Source organism: Nasonia vitripennis, chromosome 2, assembly GCF_009193385.2.
Source record: "Nasonia vitripennis strain AsymCx chromosome 2, Nvit_psr_1.1, whole genome shotgun sequence".
Lineage (NCBI taxonomy): Eukaryota > Metazoa > Arthropoda > Insecta > Hymenoptera > Pteromalidae > Nasonia > Nasonia vitripennis.
Window position 1 is genome coordinate 7,662,142 of NC_045758.1, and position 27,572 is coordinate 7,689,713.

At 46.5% G+C, this 27,572-nt stretch overlaps 1 protein-coding gene across 1 annotated transcript; it reads left to right on the forward strand.

Annotated features, from left to right (window-relative positions):
- The first annotated feature begins 438 nt into the window (after positions 1-438).
- Positions 439-27,303, forward strand: LOC100118228 (sex peptide receptor). The gene is made up of 2 exons (XM_008216207.4): positions 439-1,784; positions 26,187-27,303. Exons 1-2 carry the CDS (start codon positions 767-769, stop codon positions 26,393-26,395), a joined length of 1,227 nt encoding a protein of 408 aa, XP_008214429.1. The 5' UTR covers positions 439-766; the 3' UTR covers positions 26,396-27,303.
- Positions 27,304-27,572: the final 269 nt, after the last annotated feature.

Sequence of the window (27,572 nt, forward strand, 5' to 3'; positions counted from 1 at the left end):
TGGCTGACAGTGTGGAAATGGGGAAACATAATGGGTGAATCAATTAGTTTCCCAAATAGCGATAATTGACAGACGGAAGAAGTATAAGATAGCGGCGTAGGAGAAATTGAAAATCTATAACCCCAGATTCCATATTTTTGCATATCTCCTCTAAAAGAGAACGGCCAATCAGCATATACGTTGAAACAGATAATCCCCTCGAAATGCCGAATAGAACCCTCGCATCGCAACTCCCCGTGAAAAGCCGCGAAGAAAATAAACCCAAAGGAGAGAGCGTCACTCGACGACGAGATCGTGAGCCGACTGAGGCCGCAGAGCAAGGTAAGCATCCGCGCGCCGCGGCCGTCGCCGCTTCCACTACTCTCTCCACCTACGCGAGGCGCTTGCGCGCGCCGCCTCGAGCGACTTTTCCCGCCTGGCGCTCGGCGCACTCGTGTCATTCGACGCCCGCGCGCGATACCGTTCGCCGCGTCGACAGTCCTTCTCTCAGCTCTCCGAGCGCGTGTAGACTTCGCCTGAACTGTGCTAAACATCGCCGCTGCTGTCGCCGCTCTACTGTACACAGGCACGTACACAGAGAGCCGCCCCCTCATGAGCGAGCGACTCGCGGCTCGTCGTCGCCGGACTCGTCCGGCCGGAAGAACGAGCGTACCGGCAGACGATCGCGGCCCGCCTGAGAAACTCGGGACGAGCATCGGTGACTCGGAGTGAGATGAAGTGAACACACGAGACTCTCAGCGTAATCGCGCAGTCACACCGGTAAGCGATGTCGAACGCGAGCGCGGGCTACAACTTCACCTGCGGCAGCGGCGTCGACAGCTTCCACACGAGCTACGTCGCGATCCACGGCTGGGCGAGCCTGCTGGTCTGTATCTTCGGCTCGATCGCCAACGGGCTGAACATCGCGGTGCTCACCCGGCGCGAGATGTCCTCGCCGACGAACGCGATCCTCACCGGGCTCGCCGTCGCCGACATGCTCGTCATGATCGAGTACATACCCTACGCCGTCCACTCGTACCTCTACCACCGACCGAAGCGCGAGACCTACACCTACGCCTGGACGGTCTTCGTGCTCTTCCACTCGAACTTCGCCCAGGTCTTCCACACGATCTCGATCTGGCTGACGGTCACGCTGGCCGTCTGGAGGTACATCGCCGTCGCCCACCCCCAGAAGAACCGCGAGTGGTGCAGCTACAACCGCACGATCATGGCCATCGTCGCCGCCTACGTCATCTGCCCGCTGATCTGCTTCCCGCTCTACGTGACCACGGAGGTCACCTCGAAGAACGTCACCCTCGACGCCAACGATCGCCAGATCAACCTGACCGGCAACGGATCGTCGCACTACTACAGCGGCCGCAGCGGCGCCGACGCCAACAACGCGACCCTCTACTTCGTCGCGCTGACCGAGTCCGCCCAGAACGGCCTGAAGGAGATGAACTTCTGGATGTACAGCGTCGTCATCAAGCTCATCCCCTGCCTCGCCCTGACGATCCTCAGCCTGCGACTCATCATGGCGCTGGTCGAGGCGAAGAAGCGCCGCAAAAAGCTCACCTCCACCACCATGCTCAAGATGGAGGAGTCGATCAACCTGGCCGAAAGCAAGAAACGCAAGCGCAAGGCCTCCCGGATGATGGACAAGGAAAAGCAGACCGATCGCACCACCAAGATGCTCCTCGCCGTTCTGCTGCTCTTCCTCCTCACCGAGTTCCCCCAGGGCACGCTGGGCCTGCTCAGCGTCGTCCTCGGGCCCGACTTCTTCAACACGTGCTACGTCAAGCTGGGTAAGCTTATTTTTTTGCCCCGATCCTCGAGCGAGATTTCGCCCGCACTGTATAGCGCGTCTTAAGCCGGATAATGAAGAGCCACTCGGGAGATATCACCCCGAGACTTAATTAGAGGGACGGATTAGCCGTTCGCGGATTGTCTCCGCGACTTCTTTCGGGAGAATCCGAACCGGCTTCTAAATACCTTATATTTATCCTTCCGAGCCCGGCTGCGGGATTAGACGATCGATTTATATTCTGGAAAGTCGATTCTTTATCCCGCCGCGATGAATTCAGCCAAGTGCGCATCGTTTGCATCTCTCTCCCTCTCGACGAGTTATATAATGGGGTATTAATGCGGATCAATGGGTCGCCGGAGGGATGGGAGTTTAATCGCACAAGGGAAGGCTCGCGCGCTATGGTCCAGGCATAATTGGCTCCGCTTTGCGCGCGGTTTTGCGACGGAAGCCGTCCACGTACTCCAGATCGAGGGAAATGTGTAATTGACTGATTAATCGAACTCGAGGGACGCACTGCACTGCTGTGTCTCCATAGAATTATAAAACAATCGTCGCACGGAGAAATACCGCCCTCGTATAAAAGCACACTACCCTTCGCGCTTTCCGGATGTATAACGTATAGCCTCCGCATCGACAGGGGCGCGCATTAACGCTTTCCCTCGGAACAACGGATATAGATTCTATTATTGAAAATTTATAATCCGAGAGCCCGCACAAAGAAATTCCAGAACGCCCCGACGCACGATTCTATTTTCATTCTTGCAGCCGCAGCCGCGCGGCTTTATATGTGTATATAGCCGGGTGATACATCTGGGCTCGTTTTTCATTGTCATATCTCTACCTCCCTCGTATTATACGGTGCGCTAACAAAATATTGTTTCTCGCGCGGTTTAATTGGAATCGATGACAAATCGATGCGAACCATAAGACTATTCAATATTATAAGCGCGAAACTCCACGACTCGCTTGTATAATGCCGATTCGAGGCTGTGCTGCGAGGATTTCATTGTTCAGCCGCGTTGATCAAAAATCGGGAAATTTTGAAAAAGAAAATTCTCTTTTATTTGCGCACGCACATATCGTATTTGAAATACCTCGCTGGATCAACCCTTGTATTGGAAAACAAAAATGGAAGAGATATCCCCGAGGAATAAATAAAACCACGGAAACAATCAGAGAGAAAAAAAAAGTCCATCGGAAATTCAGTTCGAAACCCGATATACTCCCCCTGCTTCGAAAGCTCGACTGCACATATAGCCGCGCGCACACACGACAATCTCGAAACTTCGTCGTCATTCGCAATATCAGTTATATCTACGTCGTCGTTGTACACACAGATACATACACACGTTCTAGCCGCTGGGATAGCATCTCTTATTAACGCCAACGGCGCTGGGCCGCGATATTAGCCGTTATCGAGTAGCAATCCGAGAGCCTTGCCTGCAGCAGAGACTCCGGAGATCCGGCACATATAGCTCGGCGCACTTACATGCAGCTCACACACGCAGACTCTCGGACGGCTAGTTTGCCGAGCGTAAATATTGTTAATGATCCATCGGAGTAGCTGCCGCGGGCAGTCCCATTAATCTCGTCTTTATGCAGCGCGCGGAGGCGGCGGCGTCTTCTTCCCAGCGGAATTTGTCCGAAGCCGTCGATGGCTCGCTTCCCGCCGACGCGTGTAATTCGGACGCATTGCGCGCCGATGCCGTTCATTCTGCTCGAAGATGTCGAGCGTTTATGATGCTTTATACGTGGCCGCGTAATTCGTGGGATAAAATGTGCTGCGCGTATGCTTGCACGCGCGTATAAGAGCGAGAAGCTATGGGGTGTACAAGCGCGGGCTGATAACGAAAATTAAATGTCAATAGACCGCTGAGGAGGATAATGGCATGTGTGTACGCGGGGACTATATCGGTCGCAGGAAATGGTCGTGTTGTACGCGGATTGCTTTTGTTCGACGTATCTTTTTTGTGGGAACATATGCTCAACTGTAGGAAATTGATTTTTCGTGAGCGCACGGAGCTGCGGGGATATTGTATTACTTCGAGCTTTAAACGTGCCTTTGTTAGTTTCGATTCGAGTCCTAAACATGTGCATGCTTTCTGCTGCAAGACTCTGTAATGGTCTGCATAATAAGCGTTTGAAAAAAATATTCAGCAGAGAAATAGGTCAACCGTAACTACGAGAACACCAAAGCTATCCATACACCGAGTTTAAAAGGGTTTCGATTACGAATTGCAAAACACATTAGGCTTGCCTGAAATGTGACGGGGAAAAATTCTCGGAACTCTTAGACAGCTGTTGAACTGCCATTGCTGCAGAACAAAATGATGGAACTTTCCTTCTTCCGAGAGCTTTACTCGGTATATTCTCAGATTTTTGGACGCAATCTTTCAAACTGACATTAACAGCTTCGTTAACCTTAGAAGCCATTAAATGAACTTACCTCGTGTCGTTATACTGGGCCGTAGTATAGCTTTGCAAAGTAGAATCTTTCGAAAATAATTGAAAGTGATTGAACGCGCAAGAGATTTTTCCTTGACCTTGCCTCGATATTCTTGAATTCTCAGGGGCAATCTTTCAAACTGGCATTAACAGCTTGCTGAGCCTTAGAAGTCGTTAAAATGTACCTACTGTTATCTGCAAATTAAATTCAAATTCTTTTCATGTTTTATGGAACAGTGATATTACGATATGTGGATCGTTACGTTATTGATGGATGAATTTTTTTTTTCAAATCGAAGTGAGAAATAGATGCCGGTTTTTTTCATATTCGCGTATTCATAACTGCTACTATGAAAATGTATCGAGCTTGGCACAGAGGACGATGATAAGAATGAGTCATTTCGCATGAATCGAAAGCTAACGTGAATTGGCATAACTTGTAAATGTAATTAAATTAGCGAAAATAACTTGCGTGTAAGCTTGAATGAAAAAGACAAGTCATTACAGAAGACTACTATATTTTTATCGCGAATCCCCCGCATAGGTTACTATATTTTAGAAGGGCTTCTTTACTAGACAGACATAACTTACACTAGCTTATCAAGAGCAATGAGATTCGCGCCAATGATACACTTTTAACAATTCTACCCCTTTTAATTACCAGTGTAATCCTATTATAAAAGTCGGACGCTTGCGGAGACTTGAGCAAGTTGAAAAGTTGATCTACTTCATAATACGAAACCACGCCTGTAATTAACGTAGTAGTAGTACGCGGGAAATCGCTCCCGTTACATGGTTCATTAAACAACGTAGACGGAGCTTTTAAGTTACTGGTTAAGCTTTAGAGACTTACCGCTAAGCTTTGAAGCACACTGTTCTTCCCTCCGTCTTTTCAGGAGACAATTTGTTCGATAAATTCAGTGCTTCTCGACATCATCCCCTAAAATATAGCTTATATTTATAACGAAATCAGTACAAGAAGAACAAAAGCATAAAACCCAAAGAAAACACCTTTACTCACGATATGAAAAGCGAACGAAAGGCCGGCCACCTGCGATTTCCACAGAACATCACGAGCACGCAATCTAATCACTTTCGTCCATTACCCGAAAACTCTTGGAGAAAAAGATCACCTCGCGCAGGCAGCTCATCAGCAGGTATTCCGCCTTGGCCTACTCAACAGCTCAGCCCTGCAAACTTCCAGCTAAAGCTCCGCCCAAAAAATCAGAGAAGGAGAGAGAGAAAGACGGATAACGTTGGTCCCTCGAGGCTCTTCTCGACAAAGTATCTTTGTCCCCGGCAACGATAAGCCGCGCGAGTGCATCGCAGCGGCGACGAAGATATTGACGAGCCAAACTCGGTTTTTACGATTTTCGATCCGAACGCATGACTCGGGCCGCTCTTTTTCTGTTTGATCTCTCCAAGTGGACGGGTTTTGTCTCTCTCCTTCTCTCTCTTACAGACGGCACTCGCTTTTTCGGTATTCCGCTGAATTTACTGGTTCCGAGCACGGCTGCGTCTTACTTTGCTCCGCTCGATTTGTTCGCCGTGTTTACGGAGCGAGTTCCGACCGGACTTTTTTCACTGTGGCTTTTACAGTTTGCACGCTTGCTTCGTTTTTTTTTTTTTGTACCTACTAGACGTGAAAGTTTTTTTACGACGTGTGCACGCATTTACGTTTGTTTTGACTGTCTGGTGCTTTTATGGGCTTTCGCGTGATGGTTTTTTCATTTCTGCGGTATAAAGCTCACTTTGGCACCTGTAGGCTTTCTTGCGCTACTTCTCTTCTGCGGCTTTATTGTTTGCTGACTGTCGTACGCTGTCTTTTTCTACGAGACACCCCCGCACTGTTGTTTATCATCACACTGATGGATGATCTAATTTGATAATAATTCAACCCGAACATTGACTCTTCCGCATGCATTTCCTCTTTGGCGAACTTTTGAAACTCCTACATCGACTAGCTTCTAACTTATAGGGACGCGGAACTACGACTCTGATTAGAAACTCGGCGCACGAAGTTTTTACTCGAACTATTTGTTATATATTTTACGATATGTTTCGGAAGCTCACGAGTCGTCCGGCTGAGTACATATCAGCAGAGTCCGAAGGACTAGAAGAAAATCAACTCTAGCGAATCTCTTCTATACGTGCAGAAAAACGCAATCACGAGTATCGCAATGCTGGCGTAAAAGGATTTAAGTTGCATGTGTGTGAAGCACGCGTGTGTGTATTCATGTCTGTATCAGATGTTCGTTATCGAAGATATTGACGTGTACGTTTTTATAATAGATTTGCTTTGAAAAAACGTACACTTGATTGAATTTTCTTCTATGTATACGTACAGTTTTTCGTTCTCTTTACAAAATGGCGTTCGTAGGTCTTCCAACGCTACCGCTTGCAAAAAGAAGCCATAAACGTTGATAACTTAAGGACTTTGATACTATGAAATGAAAAAGAGTTCGAACTCAAATAAATAAGCGCTGCAGCGGCGCATTTAGCCAGTTTAAACTATCTCGAGTCGGCTTTTCAGCCGCCCACATACGAACATAATTCGCCGGTCCGAAAATTCATTCAAAAGGATATTATACGTTGCATTTCTGTCATAATGTGAATGTCTGACTAAAAAGGCTTATTTCTACTGGTTGCAAGAGAAAAAATCGATCAACCGTATTAATATACAAAGTGCTTATATAAACACTTCAATCTTCATTAATAATATTGTCACGTACATTTTATTTACTACAAGTGAAATTAAGCAATCAATCACGCAATCACGAAAATTTCGGACGATCTCACCACCCGCAGACGCTAGTGAAAAACAGCACCTCGTTATTTTCACACGATACTGCACAACTCGAAAAGAATATCAGACCGACTAAGGCAAGCCTGTCTTCGACGTTTCCCTCTTGCGCGCATTTCGCGATGCATAATCCACCGACAGCGGCGGCGCTGCCACGCACACAGTCCAGGCTTTAATCTTTCTATATATTTACGAGCAGCAGCAGCCGCGGGTTAATGCGTCTCTCGAAAGTATAATGGAATAATAAATTGACAGCGAATTTCAATCGACTCGCGAGAGATGTGACCTCGGCAGAGAGAGAGAGAGAGGCGCTGTTTTGCATAAGGCGCACTTTGAAATTAAGAACATTCTCTCTGCGCAGCGACGAGGCAACGAGAGAATTTCCATTAGACCGAAAGGATGTGCCTCTCTCTCTCTCTCTCTCTCTCTCTCTCTCTCTCTCTCTCTCTCTCTCTCTCTCTCTCGTGCATTTTTGGCGGAACGACGCCGTAGCGACGAGATATAATTCCGATCTCGAGTATGTGCTGCCTTATAGAAGGGAGAATGTCTTTCGACTGAAATTTGTATGCTAATTTTTTTCGAGAGTTACATAACGTCCGTACGAAATCGTATGCAGATAATGCGCGAGGAAGGATGGCCTCTACTCGCCGCGCGATGTATATTTCAATGGACTTCTGAAAAGTTTGCGACAATTGTAGTATCATAATACCCGTCGTCGCTGCCGCTGACATTTTGAATTTTAAATTTCCATTCTTATCGTCGAACCAGAGAAACGAGGATACAGCATGGGATTTATACGAGCGCAGCAGTGTATCGCAGCAAGTTCAAACTCGTTTTTCCGCGGGAACTCTTGCATTTCTCAAACTTCCACTAATTATTATAACTGCTTGATATTTTTTCCTCCATTGAAAGCGACCCTCGCCTCGTATCCTTTATTCACACGCTGCGTATAACGATACGGAACAGCGTGATAAGCAATAAACAACTCGATAAAGCGCCGCAGCGGCGCATTTAGCCAGTTTAAACTATCTCGAGTCGAGCTTTTCAGCCGCCCACATACGAGCATAATTCGCCGGTCCGAAAATTCATTCAATTTCCCACCGCCTACAGCACAATAGAGAGACGCTTCAAGTAACTTCCCGCCGCGCGCGGAACTCCATTGTGATTCATTAACGACGAGCGTCGCTTCGAGTGCGTGGTGCATTTTCCCTCGGCGATTTAATTTGCAGCTCGATTATTCCTTTCCCACCGCGGTGTCTCTTTGTCGCGAGAGCTTTAAACGATAAAAGCCCACGCGCGAGAAGCATTAAAATCCCATACGGCCTCCGCTCTCTTCGACGTCTCTCGCGTATCAGCTTTTAAGTTCGAGGGAGACACGTCGGCCTCGTTAAAAAAGGGGTTACAGCTTTTGAATAAAAAAAGGGGGACGGACGCGCGCACGTGATATTGTTTCTCACTGTGTCATATAGAGCGATGTGTACTCTCTGGGAGCGAGGCGACGCGCGTTGAGGGCAATAAAGACTGCGCGAGGAATATCGCGTCGTAAAGGCCGAGGGGAATTGTTTAACGCCTTCTATAAATAAGAAGCTCGTAATTGAAAAGTAGGACGTTAATGATTTTTCATTAGGACACACACACACACAGAGGGAGTATAGAGGCGGGCCGATCGCTTTATTTCCTTCTGCTCCCGTGGCTTGATGAAAAACGTAAATATGGCGGGCTGTATATGGATTGCGGCTCGTAAAAAACTTTACGATACCCGCCGATTCTTAATAAAAACCTGTAGCGCCAAAGTTAATTAAATATACAGATACCCCGACGACGTGGTTTATTCATTCGCATAGTATATAGCGCTTATCTGATAAATTTAAACCGCGCGCACATACGAATCCAAGTATAGCGTATAGTTAATCGAAAACGGCGCGCGTATGAAATTTTCATCGTTCATCCATCAAAAAGCAGTGAAAGCTACGGGCTGACCACATCCGGCAGTAAAACTCTGCAGCAGCGACGATATAAAGAAGGAGAAGCGCGTCTGTAATTGCATTTCACCACAACGGGCTGCTCTATATATCCAGCCACCGCGACGCAATTCGTCGAGGCGCCAATGGCGAGATTTATTCCTAGCGTAAAGCTCCCGAGCAAAGCTTTATCCTATATACACACGCGCGTATGTGCATCGCGTGCGTTTAACGCCTGTCGCGCGAATCGCGTCTTATACGCTTTTGTCTCATCTCGGGGGGATCGACTGTGTAGCGATTCTCCCACCGCACGTATATATGTGGATAGACGTATGTTTTTTTTTTCGTCGCCGCGAGAGACTCTCTTATCCCGAGGGAAATGGCTCGGAACGACGGCGAATAAGGTCGGTAATCGAAACGCCATTGTGCGTCTCGAGTACATCCGTTATATTCGAGAGCTGAGCCAAAGCTTGATATATACAATTCTCGACGCGTCCCCTGTATATTTGTATACTTTTGTACGAGGGATATATAACTTATATATAGATACTTTTTTCTTCTGTCTCAATCCGCTGGATCGCCTCTGCGGAGAGGTGGATATAACTTTCTAACGTCACCGGCCAGCTTTTGTCGGCTTCTATCTCGACCGGCCCGTGTCTCCGCTTCAGTGTGTGTGTGTCGGATGCGATTTCGGGTATTTCTCAAGATGTTTCCAGATGTGTATCCGACTGTCCTCTTCCTCACCGAGAGCGTAAGCTCCGCCAGTCGGAAGTGAAATATATACTCGAGAGCGAGGACCGTGTCCGAAACACCGAGAGAGAGATAAAAGCCGGGGAGTCGGGATATTTATGGACTCCTTACTCCATATTTTTTACGAAAAATAAAAAAATGTTATAATTCGATCGATTCTACATCACCTCCTCCTTATTCCCGCAGACGCCGTCAGTGTATACAGTCTTCATTCTCGCGAAGCTTCCCGACGGTCTCGTTTAGCGCGTGATGCAGCTGCTTAGCCAACGGCGGCGTCGTGTCGTTACTCCGCGAGTTTATCGAGCGGTCCCGCGAGAGAGAGAGAGAGAGAGAGAGAGAGAGAGAGAGAGAGAGAGAGAGAGAGAGAGAGAGAGAGAGAGCAGATGCAAAAGGAGAGCGCGGAGAGCGGACGTCTATATATGCGAGTTATGCGCGCGCTAAACGTATACGCTGGCCTTGTGTCTTATATATCACGTATACGTACGCCGTTGGCTTATTACGGCTCCTCGAACGGCTAATAGCAGTTTGTTGATTTTCGACGAGAGTGCGATTATTTCATCGTTTTGTTTCTGATGAGCATCAGCGCGTAAATTTATCTCGGAATCACTGGATAAACACGCGAGTGAATTATACTGCTGGGTATAATTATTCGCTGCTTTCTATATAGAGAGCAGCGCATATAGTTCGCTCTCGCTGCGAGATAAAGTTTACCATTACCGTGTTATTCCTGCGCGTATTAACATAAAATGGATCCGTACATACTATACATCAACGTACCTCCTCCCGCTAATAGTTTCGCCAGGCCAAGTTGGAACCGACGATGGAATTTTAATGTATATTCATGAGCTGTACATTAACCAGTAGTTACGGCCGCGCTAGAGTCAGACATCGATTAGTTGTATTCGAACTTTGCTCTGCGATGCGCGTCTGAAAATTTTCGTAATAAAGGCTATTTCTTGCTCTCTAGCTATCTTATATAAAATTAAAACTCGTCCAACCAATTCCCACAAAGGCGCGTAATGCGCGTATAAATTCCGACACTAAAGCGCCACAATACGCTCTCGGCGCGTCTTATTAATCCAGAGCGAGTCCTAACAGTTTACCCGAATTACACACGCGCGTAAAGTTGCGCGACGCCGTAAATCAATTCCCCCCAGCGAGCAAAAAGCTCCATAAAGAAGCAAGAAGGCGCGCGCACAACCATACGGCTTTAATCTGCGTTGCGGCGGCGAATGAAAGAAACGGGGGAGGGAGGGGAACACGTTTCATCCCGGCGATATTTTCCGGACGTAATATTCGCCCGCGCGAGCTATAGGAAAAACCGGCTGAAGCTCGAAACAATACGGCTGTATAGCCCCTCGTGTGTATACGCGTGTTTATGTATCAGCCTCGACTTTTTTCGCCAAGCACATACAACGGTAATAATGCTAATGGCTGTAGCGGTTCGACTTTCGTGACGCCCCGCGAAGAGATGAAAACGTCACGAGATCCGCATGCGGTTGTAGGTATAGTCGTGTTATTTTTAATTCAACGTATACCCCCGAGTTTATTATTGCGCCACTACTGCGAGCGGGCTGTACCTACGGGAAATAAGTTACGTTGACGACGAATGGAGAGCACAATGAGTTTTGCGAGCGCGAGAAGGAAGCGCAGCGGAGTTAAGTGGTTCATTTAGCAGAGTATACTATACGCGAGGCTTTCGCGGACCGAGTTATGCACTATTCGTACGGCTTCTTTGACGTTCGTGCGTCGCCCTCGTTTATCTTGGATTTCATATACCCTCGATGCGAGCTGTTTCTTCGCCTAAGTAATTGACTCGGCAATTGTAAATTTTTAGGATATATGTGCTATTGTTGTTTTGTTGGGCTTGATTTTTTTTCTTTGGAAAATGTTACCCGACGCTCGGCACGGTTTTGATGAAAGCGGCATCGTTGGCATGATTTCGTATACATTTTTTTTGTTTTGTTTTGTTTTTGAGGTTTCAGTATTGCCACAGAAATGCATTGTTTTCGAGAATAATATTCATACCTGTAAAAAACAATATTGCGCGAGACTCTAGAAAGTGCAGCATAGAAAAATGATACTGGCTATATATAGCAAAACAATCGCGCAAACGAAAAAGCTCACCGAACCACAGGTACAGCGAAGCTCCACACTCGAAACGAGAGCAGCGTAACAAACTTGCCGAACAACTCTTAAGCCTCCAAAAAGCAAAGCAGTAGAGTATGCCGCTGCTCGCAGTCGGTACACATTCCTACAACAAAGCCACCTTTCTCTCTCTCTCTCTCTCTCTCTCTCTCTCTCTCTCCCTACACTCTCGCACACAAGCATCTCGCGCAGCCATTAACCTGCAGCCCGTATTTCTTACGTAATAACGCAAATTTTACTCTGGACACTCCTATACCTTCTCTCTCTTTCTCTAGCTTCCAACTGTATATCACACGGCCACGAGCCATAACAGCGGCGGCGGCACATGTGAGCTATAATACGCGCTAATGCCCAACGACACTTTGAGCCCTTGGAATAGCTCTCGCGACCCGACCGAAAAGCTCGACCTGGTTTTTTTTATTAGGTTTATTTATTTAAGGCTCGAGAGGACCTCGTGTTGTTTCAGCAACGGTGCGCGCGTTTTCCCGACAAAAGCACCGGCGGCGGAAATGGCTCCTTTTTTCGCGCAACAATAGCGATGTAAACGCGAGCGAGGAGAGCGGAAGAGGCAGACGTCGTAAAAATGACAATGCAGCCCAAGCTAGAATTATGTACGCCTCGTCTGGAGCACAGAAGTGATATAAATTCTTAATGTATAACCGTGAGAGAGACTGAGATTTTGTAGTTTGAAATGAAGCGGCGAGTATAGGTTGATTGTACTTTTTGCGGGGATAGCTGGGAAAGTCGATTAAAATTTTTGTATTACTCTCAAGAGGGCAGTGGGATAGTGTTTACTCGGTATTCGGGGCGAAAAAGTTTTAATTAAAGATGCTTGCATAGGCATATTATACAAGAGTATATAAACGTATGCACGGGCAGTTTAATTAAAAAACGTGTCTTATCTAGCTCAACTAATTCGAGTGCTCCGCATTAAAAGACACGAGCGATCTTTTTCCTTCTAATCGTCACATCATATTATAGACACACCATATCGACTAATTAACTTTTCCGAAATCAACAGCGATTCCATCAACGTCATGGCAATTTTTCACTATGTTTCTGGATTAAAGCACACGGCTCTCTCGTCGCGAAACTCGATTAATTTTGCCTGAAAAATGAGCGAGCTCGCGCATACGCGGCTTCTCTTTGATTCTCGCGCGTTAGAGAGAGAGAGAGAGAGAGAGAGAGAGAGAGAGAGAGAGAGATATCTGTCGCGAAATCTGCATCGTGCTTTATGTTCACGTCAAATTTATCGGAGCACGATCAAAGCGAATTTATCGCGCGCGCGTCAATAACACTATATAACTCGGCGCTCGCACGAATAATCACGGCGAACGATCTTGATGTCACGTTCAGCGTTTGCCGCGGCCGCGAGTGTTATTGTATTAATTTTGACTTTGTTTGTGTACACGTTCGCATTTTTAATTCGATACATGCATCAATCCACGCAATCGAAATGCCCGACGCTGATGAGCGCTTTGAGCCGCGCGTTCCACGACGCGTCATAATCAAGGCCTTTCGCAAATTCGCGGCGACACACGCAGTGTGTAATATACATCAAAGTGGAAACCCCTTTTTGTAGCACTATAAGTATAATACGAGGCCTAATCGAGATACGGAAGGCGAAAGCTTCCAGGCCTAATGCGTGTAGCTACACCACGTCGCAGATGCCTATCAGCCGCACGCGATTCGCAGCTTTTTCCTCGCGAAAAAAAAGAGAGCCTAATACACACGAGAGGGAGGGAAACTCGGACGGGCGAAAAAAAGCTGCCGCAGCGAATGATGAATTCCCGCCGAACACTCTAATTAGACCGGGAGCTTTTGTGTGCAGGCGTATATATATATAGAGACAGCTAGCTCGATAGGGTGGGAATATTAGGCGGAAGTAGACGTAGAAGGAGCCCATTATTCGGCGATTAAGTGACTGTTGCACATAGGGCGAGGCGCGGTATGCGTGTCTCTGGCAAATATTTTCCCTCATCTGATATTCCATATGTTTATCCTATTGATTAGGCGTCATCGGTCGTACATATGCATCGTGTCTACAGGGTTTGGAAAGTAATTATATAACCGCTGGGTGTACGCGGTTTCTTTCGTCTCTCAATATTTGTCGATGGGCAATTTTTCGTGTCGTTATGGGCCGCGCGGAGTCAATTTTAACGATTGACTTATCGATCGCGCTGGAAGGTAATGGAAATGTGTTCGCGGAACTAGTTTCTCTGTACGCCGAGTTTATACAGTGCACGCGTTGTCCGCCGCTGTAACCGAAATGCTTGTTAGTCCTTGTTTGCTGTTTTGCATAATTACACGCGATATAGCTGCATTTTAAATCGAACTTTCGATCGCGCGATGTTGATTCCAGTGGTATTGCTGATCCTACTCAGGGTAAATTAAATCATCTCGTATAAGGTATATAGGATACGTATCCTGAATCTCGATCCATTGTTATAGCAGAGCAACAACGGCGCGCAAGCTTACCCATCGGATCAAATACAAACTATAACTCCCGCGGAGCGTGAAGGGCAAACACGACGCGACCGGCGATCCGCAGTCCAAAAATCCGATCCTCCAGGAATATATATATACACGTATATCCAAACTCCAGAGGCATTATATACACGCCGGGCTGACGACGCATATTTATAAAGTTGTGATTTAGCCGAGGCGCGTACGATTTGCAGCCCCAGGGAAATGCTTGCTTGCGCGCTGATAATTCAGAAACTCTATTGGCTCTCTCGCGCGTCCTCTACGCGGAGTTTTAAGCGATAAGTCTCTGATCGAATTCCGCTTGCTCGGGCGTGGAAAATTATACGAGACTCGATCTCCGCGCTTTGAATTACAATTTTGATATGGTAATTTACCGTGATTATATTTCTCTATAATCGCTTTTAATTATATGCCGTGAGTGTGTTTATGTGTGTGTGTGTGTGTGTGTGTGTGTGTGTGTGTGTTGGCGATCGAATTGAATTAAACGACGGCGGCCCGTATAGAGGTGCAGGCAGAGGCTGATTTACCACTCGACGCGAGCGAGCGAGCTTGAGAACTGTGGAATTAACTTTGCATTGCTAATGCCTGCCTCTTTGCGCGTTGCTCTTTTCTCCTCCTCTCGCCTAATCTTCGTAATTATTTTTATGACTTAATTAAATGATAAGCGCCGCCATTCGACTCGCTGCATGCTTTTCAACGATATACGTAGTCTTATAGCCTTTATAGTGCGTTGTATGTGTGCATATGATAACGTATACGCAGCTCCGTGAATTCTGCATTGCTAATAATAAATCGCCGCGTTTCCCGTTGATGCTCGCGTGATTAGCTCGCATAAACTTTATCCATCCATTATAATTTTTCACTGGTATAAGCGTTGATGATAAACAGGAAAAGCGGTTTTCCATAATTTTCCATTTTTCATCCTCGTACGCGCGCGAACTCCGTATGTGTGTGGAATAATTACACTATAAAGAAATATTCGAGCTCGGCGGAAAGCCAGTATGGATTTTATCTCGACCGTCCAGACATCCAATTTCGCACGTTTCACAACGGATCTCGTAATTTTCAAGTCCCGCGATAGCCACCATGCGAGATTACACAGGCCGATATTAATACAACTGAGTAAGAACACGAATTCTCGACGTGGCGCGACCATCTGTTATTTTTTACTCTCTTTCTCTCTCTCTCTCTCTCTGCATGTGGTGTCCGAATTCGTAAAATTTATGGACCAAAGGGGGAAAATCTAATAAGCGCGCGAAAATGTATTTTTTTAAATCAATGCGCCTCTCGCGCGCAACAACTGTCAAAGCGCTCGTCGGCTCTGAAGCATTTTCACCGATGTTTTCCCGTGTTTTCACCGTCCGAATAAATCTTCTCGGCCGTTACACACAAAAAAAAATATGTATCCACTGGAGCGAAAAAATTCCGGCGAATCCCCCTGTTAAAAACTAGAGCGACGACTCTCGAGTTCTATAATACACATCAGCTCCTAGCGCTGCGATTTATGCATACGAAAAAGCCATAAAGCTGTCATCCGCATTCGTTCCAGCGGAAAAACTTCAAGAGCAACATATTTACCTCGATCCGGGGTGAGCTGCCCCGGCGCTTCACAGTCGCTCGACAAAAAGACAGTCAGCCGCATACCGATATGCAAAAAGCCGCAACGTATAGGACGATTAGCCGTATCGATTTTCGATTATGTATCGTCGTCGCGCTATCTGCCGTTTTCATTCGAAATGCGCGAACGGTCTCGGGGGAGAAAAATCAATTTCGAGCGGCGATATATCATTTTTGAAAGAAGCTTCGCGAGAAATCAGGATATTGAGCGCGTGACCGGAATGTCGGCCGCGACTGGCCTGCGGCGGCGCGAGCTTAAAAATGATCGAACGGAATTGATTTTCCTTGTTAATAATATATGCCACCTGTGGCTACAGGATAGACACTAGGAGCTATAGGTGCGAATTTATTAGACGCGCGATCGGCGTTTAATAAAGTGTGAAATGGAGAGGCGTGATGAGCGAGGGGTAGGTTATACGTGAGCGTCGATTGTGTTTTGATTCATCTCGCCTGGAAATTGTGTCCTATAAATAATGAACGGATGTGCGGGGAACGTTGTAAATAACAGCTCGCGGGCAATAATGGATACAGGGGAGAACGTCATTCGACTATTCCTGGACTCGAAGTTCTAGCAAAAAGTGCGTGTTTGAGAAACGTCTATGCGCACAGGATGCAGACTTCAAAAGAATACCTCGATCGGTATAATCCGTTTTTAAGCTGACAGCATATCCACACTGTGGGAGAGTATAAGCTCGATTTGAAAAGGCCTCACGTATAAGAGTCTCTCTCTCTCTCTCTCTCGGCCGTACCTAAAATGCACCGCATCGAGTAGAATCAAGACCATCACCGAAAAAATATAGGGAATCCGGAAAAAATTCCCCGAGCGCGGGAAGAGAAAAACTCTCCTCTCCTCTCCCCGAGGAGCCTAAGAGAGCCAGTCGCTTGCAGCTTTTCCACTAACTGTTTGCACTTTGGATTGACCCTGGCAGCGATGTTTTCATAATGGATTAGACCGCGCACGACGCGTTTTGGAAATCCCTTAGTCGGCGCGAGACACGACTGCGCATATCTTATATATACAGCTGAGCGTCTCGCTCGCGTGATGTATAGTGCTGGAAAGAGAAGAGAAACGCGTATATAATGAATTTATGGCCGATGAGAATGGGGAGAGGTGTGTGTCTCGGGGAGAGATTTATCGGGGGGGATATGCTCGCGAGTGAGATTTTATTTAGGTTCGGCGAAGCTGCCGACTTTTTTATATCGATGTTATGCGGCCTGCAGGGCTGTTCCGAGGATAAAGCTTTCCTTCTATTCGCTGCGGGTTTTACGAGGCGAGAGTCGATGTGTGTTGGTATGCGAATCGATCGTTGGTTTTTTGAAATTTTTCGAAGTAGAACCGAAGGTCGTAGAATTGATTCGTATGCAGTAGAAAAGGTCCGGCGTGATGAGACTCAATACTCGAGCGCGAGGGTCTTCTGTTATTTAAGAAAAATACTGGGCTCTTCCTTGAATTTCCCTGGAGATATTACATGAACGGGACACTTCTTAATCCTTAAATTGAAAATTTTAGACCTGACTGAATATTTCTACAGGGCTGCAAATCGAATTAACCTTCGGCGACTGCGTTTATATACGTTACACAGTGTAAGTAGGCTCTGCACACTGCTCGTAATCGCTTATACACTCATTCCCACGTGCATTTATCGGAAATTAAATCAGAGCTAACGCAATACAGAAGTCGATAAAATCAAATTAGCCGAGGTCTGTGTGACGCTTTCGGAAACGAAAGACAATAAGCAATATAACGCGAATCAAATGAGCCAATAAAAGCTGTTTGTATCGCGCAGCTCTCTGCAGCAATAATACAAAATGAGTATGGCGCGATTAAAATTGAAAATACTTTTTTACAGCTGTGCGGGGAATAAAATCCTCGATAAACCGATAACCACAGCAGCGTATATGGTCCTTTATCAAACCAATCGAGGATGTTCGAATCAATACAAATCGCTGCTTCTCGAATTGTCCTCTCTTATATGCGCATTGACATCAATAACCTGTTTATACGATCTTCTCCGCAATAAAGTCGCATCCAGTCAAGTCACGCACTTTTAATAAAAATCGGATGAAAATCGCGAGCCCTATACCTCTGAGCTTCATTGCTGCGGCAAATAAAGTCACCGTAAAGCAGCAACAGCAATACACGGCGACCGGGACATCTGCGCGAAAATAATCCGATGAACGCGGAAAGCTTTTCCCCGCCGGTTCGGGGCAAAAACTCATCGGTCCGCCGAGCGCGGAGCTTCTCTACTCCTCACCTTTTTTTCCGGAGAGCACATAATGTGGGTCAATTTCATTGTCGGGCTTGTGTATACTAGAGCTGCTCTGCACCGGTTGCCTAATAAAATCCATTGTTTTGGCCGGATTCGATTTCTGGAGAAATTACTTTGCTATGGTCTAGAATAACGCTTTCATCGTCACAGAGTCACGTGAACGTATCGATGAGTACACAGCTCATCGTGAAAATTAAACATTCAGTCAGCAGCGATAGGATCCTCCATCTTTCCAACCTTCGAAATCCCCCACGCTTACACGTACATCTCAGCCCGACCTCCTTTGTTCGATAGTCGATACCCAGCCTACGCTCACTCGCTTCATTCGGATCACATATACATCACCTAATGGAAACGGAGCGTATTCTGCCTGTCCCCTATACGAGTCTCCTACATCGCTCGGATATATACCCCCGACCGACTCGTTTCCGTCACGAGCTCCACGACAACGGAATAGTCGCGAATTAACCGAGCAAGTTCTGCATAGCTACTCGTATTAAGGTAACGATATAGCAACCTGCGCGGCGGTACTCGCGCGGCTTGTAATAATGTTACGGCCCTCAGAGGAGATGTACTAACGATTGTAATCGAGATAATGAAGTATAGGTGGTATATGTAGCGCAGAATCCTTGAGTTTTTTTTTTATTTGCAAAGAGGGATGATGCTGACGTTGGTTCGAGGAGCCAAGGTTTCCTATTTGAAACTTTTCGAGAGTAAAAGAAAAAATTAGAGCACGCATTGCGCAACTTTGTGTCACGCGTGTACATTCAGCCGCAAAAAGCTTCGAACCCTCATTACAAAATTATCCACCAGCTCACCGCTGTATAACCGCCAGCTTGAAAACAAATTTAAAAAACAAAACTCAGAAGAGCGTGTATCCCTCCGAATCCGCGTGCGTAAAGCAGTGCCAATTAATAATCCAGCATACACGGCGTAATGGACGGAGCTCGTATCGAAAATCCGTCGCGTTTAAATGTTTCAGTTTCTACAGCGGCAGCAGCGGCAGCAGCGGCTGAGCAGCGCCGAGAGAGAGAGAGAGAGAGAGAGAGAGAGAGAGAGAGAGAGAGAGAGACAATCGCCCGCGGTGTAATGCACGCGCAGGACCTTGGAGAATAGGTGGCGACTGCTAAATATAGAACTTTCGCGTCGTTTTTACTTGTTTCCGAGCGAAACGGCCGCACGGTGAAAGTGTCTGCACGAGGGATTCAATCGACGCGGGTGGTAATTGAAAACCGCTGTCGATCGATGTATTTTTCAAGCGGCGCGTGCAAGCTTCTTTCCCTCTCTCTCCGGCGCTGATAAATTGACCGCTTTAATCGGGGATTTATTAGCGCGCGGAATAAATAACGCCCGCCCGCGCGCTTGTAAAAGCGATGTTTTACTTTCTTTCGTCGAGGGTACATGTATGTACGTCTGCAAATGAAGCTGCTGCGCTGATTCAAGAGCGAGCGAGGTATAATTCAAATTGATGGGCTATGCTGATGTATTATATCTTTGACGCTCGAAACATCGCGCGCAAATTAGCGGAATACTGCGGATCCGTTGGACTATACAGAGGCAGCGGCATCGATAGGGCCGCGTGAATACACGCGCTCGGCTCAATATACCCGATACTTTACCGTCTCTCTTCGGCTCGCCTCGCGAGAAACTCGAGAAGTTTGCCCGACGCGTGCATCAGTGTTCCATAATATAAAGCCGGGCGGGCACGCAATATCGCTTAAGCTTCCATCCGTGCGCGCGCAGCATTAAATGCCTCTCGCCGCCAGCGCGCGAGGATCCTTAGGCCGAATTTATAGCCCAGTATAGCCGATAACGAGTACTCGGTATTTTCGATCCTACGTACTGCAGTGGAAAATTTATCTCGCAGCGTTAATTATATATAACGTTCGCGCGCGTGATTCGTAGCGCGTGCGCGAGCTTATCATCGGAATAAAGCTGAAAATCAATGCGGAGTGAGATTATTTGCGCGAATTCACATTTCTCCGAATCAGCATATCCATCACATTGATATTAAACGCGGGGGCGCAGCACGCAGGGCATAATAATAAGCTCGTGCGGCAGCGAAGCCTCGATCATAATATGCAAATGAGCGACAACAACGGCGACAACAAGCTCGTTCCACGCGGCCGCGTATTTGCCAACACGACTCCGTGAATACGTTTCCCGGAACATATATATGTACAGCCGCCACGACACAGCCGTGTATGCAATATACACACAAGCGGAAGCTGAGAGAGAGAGAGAGAGAGAGAGAGAGAGAGAGAGAGAGAGAACTGCTGAAAAGCGTCTCGCACTGTGTGTATCACGCCGCGCGGCTGCTGCCGGAGCTAATTTAGGGAGTTAACGGGCGATTAAGCGATTTACTAATGGACAAGACGTGAAATACAAGTTTCAGACTGGACTCTGTTCTGGTTATTACACGCGCGAGCTCCGCAGGCGCCTGCCGCATTAGTTATTGAAATATGGACAGGATTTGCACGTGACTGAATTCCAAACTCTCGGCCCCCCGCGTGGACGCATTGTTGCGCGCTAATTGCAAATTCTGCTGCGCGGCAGAGCTCGACTCGGTTTATTACGGATGTACGCGAGACAGCTGCGTCTTCGTGTTGTGAACAGCTACCAAATGTGTATGTAGTGTTGTTTTCTGTTTTTGCGCGGCAATTAGGATTTTGATCAATCGAGATCGTGCAAGTACATGCACGAACAAGAGATTCTCGCGAGGGACGTGACTCTTTCTTCAGTTCAGCGCAAAGGAACAACGAGTCTTCCTAATGAGAGCTATTTTTAAATGTAAGGGTCTGCCGAGGTCATCGATTTTTCCGATGGTAAAATAAGCTCATTACATCTGCTATAGAATCTCGTTTCATTCGAGCAAATATTTGCGGAACAAATTCCATCTGAATTCCCGGCGAGATAATGCGTGTTTCAACTTTTACGGCGGCTCATAATCTCTGCATTACAACGCCGCGATAAAAGTGCCCTCTATTACGTGATAAAACACGCGGAACGTGTGTGCGCAACAGATTTCGAGCTTTGCATGTACAGTTACACGCGGGCTTTTCAAAAACGAAAAAGGAAAAAAACAATCGGCGCCGTTGGCTCGGGAGATATGGCACACATGACACTGAACATTACGCAAATACAGCCGCCCGCCCGCTTGTGCGAGAGAGCAGGGAATCCCCGTATTAACTGCACTTGCGGCGCTTAATAACGGCTTTACACTGCGCTTGGTGCTTTACGCAGGCTGTGTAAAGTTTTCACTATATCGGGTGTTAATTATTCCGCGACTATACAAATCAGCTTTTACCTTTAACTTTGAATTCCTGTGTTATTCTATCGATCAGGTTCGCCTCGATAATGATTCACACCGAAGGTCGCCCTTTATCGCAGCCGCGACGAGATAAAGCTCCTCTAATCTCGATATCGAAACTTTCAGCAACCGCACCACTTCGCTGTGCACAACAACTTTGGTGTCGTGAATTATTTTAATTCACGACACAAAAAAAGAATAAATCATTCAACGTAGCTGCACACGGCGGTTCGTTATTCGATCGCACGCAAGTGGCAGCTGATGATGTCGCTTCCTTCCCTTTCTCTCTCGTGCGCGCCGGAAAAGCAATTTTCGTCTCAGCTGCTCATAAAATATGTACAGTCTGCAGGCGCAAAGTGAACGGTATACGAAACGCCCTCGTCGCCTCGCCTTCATGAATATAACGATATTCGCATGTAAATTATAATTACGAACCGATATGTGCTGAATATGATCAATCGGAGCGCATTAAGCTCGCGCGCATTTACTCTTCGGAGTCTGTTACGAGCGTATAACACACACACACACGCGCGCGCGCGAAAACGAATTGCGGGTCGCGCCGTTGGAGTCACGTACTCTCCGCCGTTATTCAAGGTTACACGTTTGGGGAGCTTTTGAATTATTAAGTTCCCTGCGCGCACGTACAACATGACGACATTTTTTCTCGTTATATCGCTCGAATCGGAGTATCGCAACACGCTGAAATTGCTTTCGGAGCACGTTCTGTTTAACTTCGGCGTGGATTAGCGTAGCTTCGATCATCCGCCGCGGCTGACCGTGTTTGGACGTATCTACTTAACCACGACGTAACGCAAAGGTATACATTGCACGACGGCGTGTAAGTTGAATTTCCCCTGCGCTGTGACTTGTAACTTTATATTACAACGTTCCGAAATTCGCACACAACAATAGGTGTACAGCTCGGCAAAGACACACAACAATACCCGCCGGCAAGTTCTAGTCCTGATGCGAAAACCCGCTAGCTTTCGTTTCAGCCCGAATAAACCATCTTCAAAGTACGACGACGACGACGAGCCTTCAAACCGCGCTAATATTTGGTCTCGCGCACAAAGGGATACGCCAGGAGCGCTGAAAAAATCCTTGAACTCGCGCGTGCATGTCTAGTGGACTTAATGAACGTCAAGCCGCACTTAAAGCGTGTAATTAACATCGCGTCCGGCCGTCGGTGGCTGCTGTGCTGAAAGCCCGCGGCGACAGACCGGAAGGACAGGGCGCGCAAGATGCCCTGGCTCGACTATATACGCTGTCGGGCAAATTATAAAGAGATGTCGCGGAAATAAAAGTACTGCGGCAGAGGAGTGCTAGCTGCGCTCTCGCTTCGCTGAGATGAGCTTAATTCTCTTAGTTGGCTTTTCTTGGTCTCGCTTATATTCTCGACTTGTTTTTCTGCGGCTGTGGCTACTTATTATTATTATTTTTTTTTTCCTTTTGAAGGAACTTGATTTAGAAAATTGTTGGCTTTTAATTACTTATCGTTATACACGATCATGTAGCTATTTTCAAAATGTTCAACTCGTCGAGGAGAGAGTAGAACGGAATGACTTAACCGCATCGATGCTCCTCCCTTATCTCCATTATCCAGAAGCAGCAGCAAAACCGCTCGAAAAGCTCGGCCGAATAAGAAGAAATTCCCGCCGCGCAGACGACCGTCTCGTCCCCGTGGCTTATTTACATATATCGATTGGCTTTTTGTAGCCGTCGCACACGCTTCACAGATCCCCTAAAAGATCTGCGAAATTGAATCTCACGCAGCAAAACGTTCTCCCACATATAGGTTATACGCTTATAACGTTCATCGACAAAAAGTAGCCAACGTATCTCTCTATCTCTCTCTCTCTCTCTCTCTCTCTCTCTCTCTCTCTCTCTCTCTCTCTCTCTCGTCTGATTCATTTATCGGATTTTGCGCAAGAGTAATCCGATACAGCGAACGAAATAATTGCTTCCGCAAAGCACAGAGAGACGAGGTATTATATCGAGCAGAGGGCTCTCGATATTATGGATCTTGAAATCCTCCCGTAGACGCGAGAAAGCTCCGCTTCCATTTGCCAGACGCGTGCGAGAGGAGCTTTTTTTCGTCGCAAGTCTTTGACGTTTGCGGCGAATTCTGACGAATCGAGCAAGAGAGAGAGAGAGAGAGAGAGAGAGAGAGAGAGGGAAAGAGAGAGAGAGAGAGAGAGAGAGAGAGAGAGAGAGAGAGAGAGAGAGAGAGATAATTATGCGCAAAGCCTATCTCGCCGGCAGACGCTTAAATATTCTTTTTCACGGCGAGGCTGCAAGAGGCTGAGTGACGAGATGTATGCGGTGTGGAGAGAGCAGAAACGTCGTTGCCGGCTAGAACTTGGGGTTAATTTAATAAATCAAAACGTCGAAACCGACGAGTTGCTAGCCTTTTTCTGCCGGCTTTGTAAGAGAATAAGCGAAAGAGGGCAGTTTCTTTGCTGGTAATTTTTTAATCGAAATGTCTTTTCTGCGGGAAAAGAGGTCAGTCGTGTTCTTTTAAAGATATTACACGTAAAAGGGATAAATCGTCACGCTGGTAAAGTTCGTCCGATATTAAAGTTTTTTACAAGCTGCGCGATTTTTCTTCCATTTGTAGGAAAATAGTATATACACGGAGAAATAAAAATGGCCGATAAGTAGCAAACGAAAAATAAATCGAAATCCAGTATTAATTGCTCCAAAGATGCAAGTAACCTCGCAAAAAAATCAGCGAAGCAGAAAAAGCGTATGCGCGCGGAAAAAGTTTGCACTCTCGCAGGTTTTATAAATCGAAGCTACAATAAGTACACGCGATCCCAGGAAACGAGACGCGAACGGCAGCTTCGTTATATAATCATGGACTGAACGACGCTAATGGAGTTTTTTCCGACTGTATGATGGTTCGTTCATCTGAGTTAGTGAGAAAAATTGTTTAATGACGTGTGTATCTTTTAAATCAACGTTTTATATAGCTACTGATAATAATAACAGCATCGCCGAAAATAAATTCTTCTCGTAAAGCACACGGTTATAAATTTCGAAGCCTCAGCGTTATTGCAAGCATAAAATTAGCATAGAAAATAATTCTCTTCGAAGAGAAACACGTTTACCGAACGGAATAAATTCGGGAGTTAACGTACTCTTTGTCATAATACTCTCAAAGCGCGAGGCTGCACCGAGTTTCGAAAACACTCATCGAAAGTTCAAACTCGTAACGCAAATAACGGGCGCGCGAGTGTGCGCAGTAAGCCGTATGCCCCTTTAAATTTTCGCGCGCTAAAGCAGCGAAAGCGCGCATAATAATCGCATTGACAGACCCTAATTTGTAGCATATCTCGTTATGCTCGTATGTAACAATGACGTTGAATTTTTATTCCCGCTGCATAATTTTAAAAACTTTCTCTAGCCGAGCTTTCGAGTGCTTTATGGGACTCGCGAATAAAAGCTTGAAAAGTTTTTATATACGCCTGTAATTATGAGAATACGAGCAACGTAGACTGTTGCTAGTACAAATCACGAGCGCACGTGTTCGCCCTTCCAAGTTTCCCTTTTACTACGCTCGCTATAAACGCATCATTAATTACGAAAAAAATTGAAATTTATTTCAAACCGATACCCTAATCAGCTCGTTATGTCATGAGATTTATCAATTCCATTTAATTAGCGATAATACTCGTACAATACGCATACTCCAACATCCCCTAAATAAACACTACACCCGAATACTATAGGTGATCCTCTACACAAAAGCTCTGGCACGAGCGCGGAAAGTTTAAATACACAAGCGGCGCGTCCCGCCAAGTTTTTATCAGCGAGAACTGAATTAGGCATCAAGCGCGGAGGGGAAGAGAAAAAGCCTGCCCGATAACCATCTCCCTCTTTATGAAAACGTAACACCGCGAGCGCTAATGGCCACGGCGTTTAACATAAAAATTGTGTTTTTGCGCGTCTCGCGCGCGCGCGCGAGCGAGAAACAATTTCCCGCGCTTGGAATTTAAAAACAGTTAGGCCACACTGCAGCCGGCTGCGGGCTTAACTTTTAATTCGAAAAGTTTGCAACGTACCGGCCGCTCATAGACGCGAATCTCTGACCGACGCGCAACGTGTTGAATCAGTTTAGAAGTTCGGTTAGCTCGTGTCTCTTTTAATCAGAGCGGCGTACTAAGTGGCCGGATATTATACGCGTACGCGCATGCGATGAATAGAGCAATTAGCGTCTGATATATCCGTGGTCGGTTATACACGCGACTCGGGATAAGATTTTTACAAGTGTTCAAGCCAAGTTAAAAAGAAGCTTGGCACACGCGTCTGCTGCACAAGCACAATAATCAAGTTTCCGGGAGTGACGGAGAGTTGTTTGAAACTATTTGGCCACTTGGCGTATTATGCTAAAACTCGATGTAATTTACCAAAAGAAGGATAATACACTGCACTCGCCGTGTCCTGCTGGGAAATCTAAAAAGTTTCAATGAAACTTTCGACCCTATAATATATCCCGGCGACTCGCTCGGCGATGATTTTATGCAGATTGCGCGTCATCGGCGTACGGGTGAAATAAATAAAACTTCGGAGCTAAACTAATTAGCCGACTTTGTCTTTGTCGTTGCAGGCGAAGCGATGGACATCCTCGCGCTGATCAACTCGGCAATCAACTTCATCCTGTACTGCGCGATGTCGCGCCAGTTCAGGACGACCTTCAACCAGCTGTTCTGCCGCTGGAAACTGCTGGGCCGTTGGCTGCCGGTGCCCCAACACGCGGAGAACAACAACGGCAACATGGCGACGAACCACACGGTGACGCAGGTCACCCAAGTCTAGCATCGGCCCGCCCGACGTACCTTTTGCTGCTGTCACCTCTAAACAATCCTCAGCTACCATATACATCATCAGAGGTCGACACTCAGCGAGCGTCAACGACAAGTGTCCCTTCTCTCGTGCAGCGGAAAAGTGGCTCGCAACAACACCCCTTCCTGCCTTCAGCGAGATATCCCCCTGTGTATAACGATCCCGAGCAGAGTCTTGTGCATGTATGCATATTATATAATCTCTCTCTGTGTACATAATATATAATACGATATAAGTATGTAGGTACATCTGTTCGTGTTTAAAGCTCTGCTCGGGCCGAGATTGCGTAAGTTCTATAGGTTATAAGGGAGATGCAACGAGCGAGGAGAGAAGGCCATACGTACGCGGAGGGATTTCTCTCGCGCGCTTATTCGATGCGAGGAACGGTCGTCGGGCGAATTGGCTCTTTATGATTATACGCTGTGTATAATATTATTATTATTACATAAAGTAAACACGAATATCTACAAAAAAACATAGTGATAATAGACGAATCGCGCTGCGAAGCGGCGTTGTTGAATTTTCCGAATTTCAGAGGAAGAGAGAGTCGTGTATCGGGGACGAAAAGGATTTCGTTGTATTTTTTTTAAGAGAACCCGACACACGCACAGTATAGATATAATGTAAACGTACATATTTAGCGCGCGGGACGCAAGTGTCCTCTCCGCATAGGAATCCGAATTGACGCAAGCGTTGATACGAAAATGATCAACGTTTGCATACTTTATTTCTTCTATCTAACACAGCTCGTTCGATCAGTGCGGACGACCTGGCTCGTACGTTTTCGATCCGTCATACCATACATATGTGTGTGCCCACGAGTGAGAAGCGACAGAAAAAACGAATTTATTTTTTTACCTCGACACCGAAACGCCAGTAGTCCGTTATATATATATATATATATATATATATATATATATATATATATATATATATATATATATATATATATATATATATGTATGCGCGCTCGGCGCGGAGAAGCTCAAATTAAAATATTGTCCCCGCGGATGCGCGAATTCCGATCTCCGCTCAAACAGTGCGGGGAGAAAAAGATCTCTAACCCACCACGGTCGAGTTTCCGCGCGTAAACAAGAAGCGTATCCGGAAAAATGTGAGCCTTTCTCCGCGCCGCGTACTTATCGAGCGA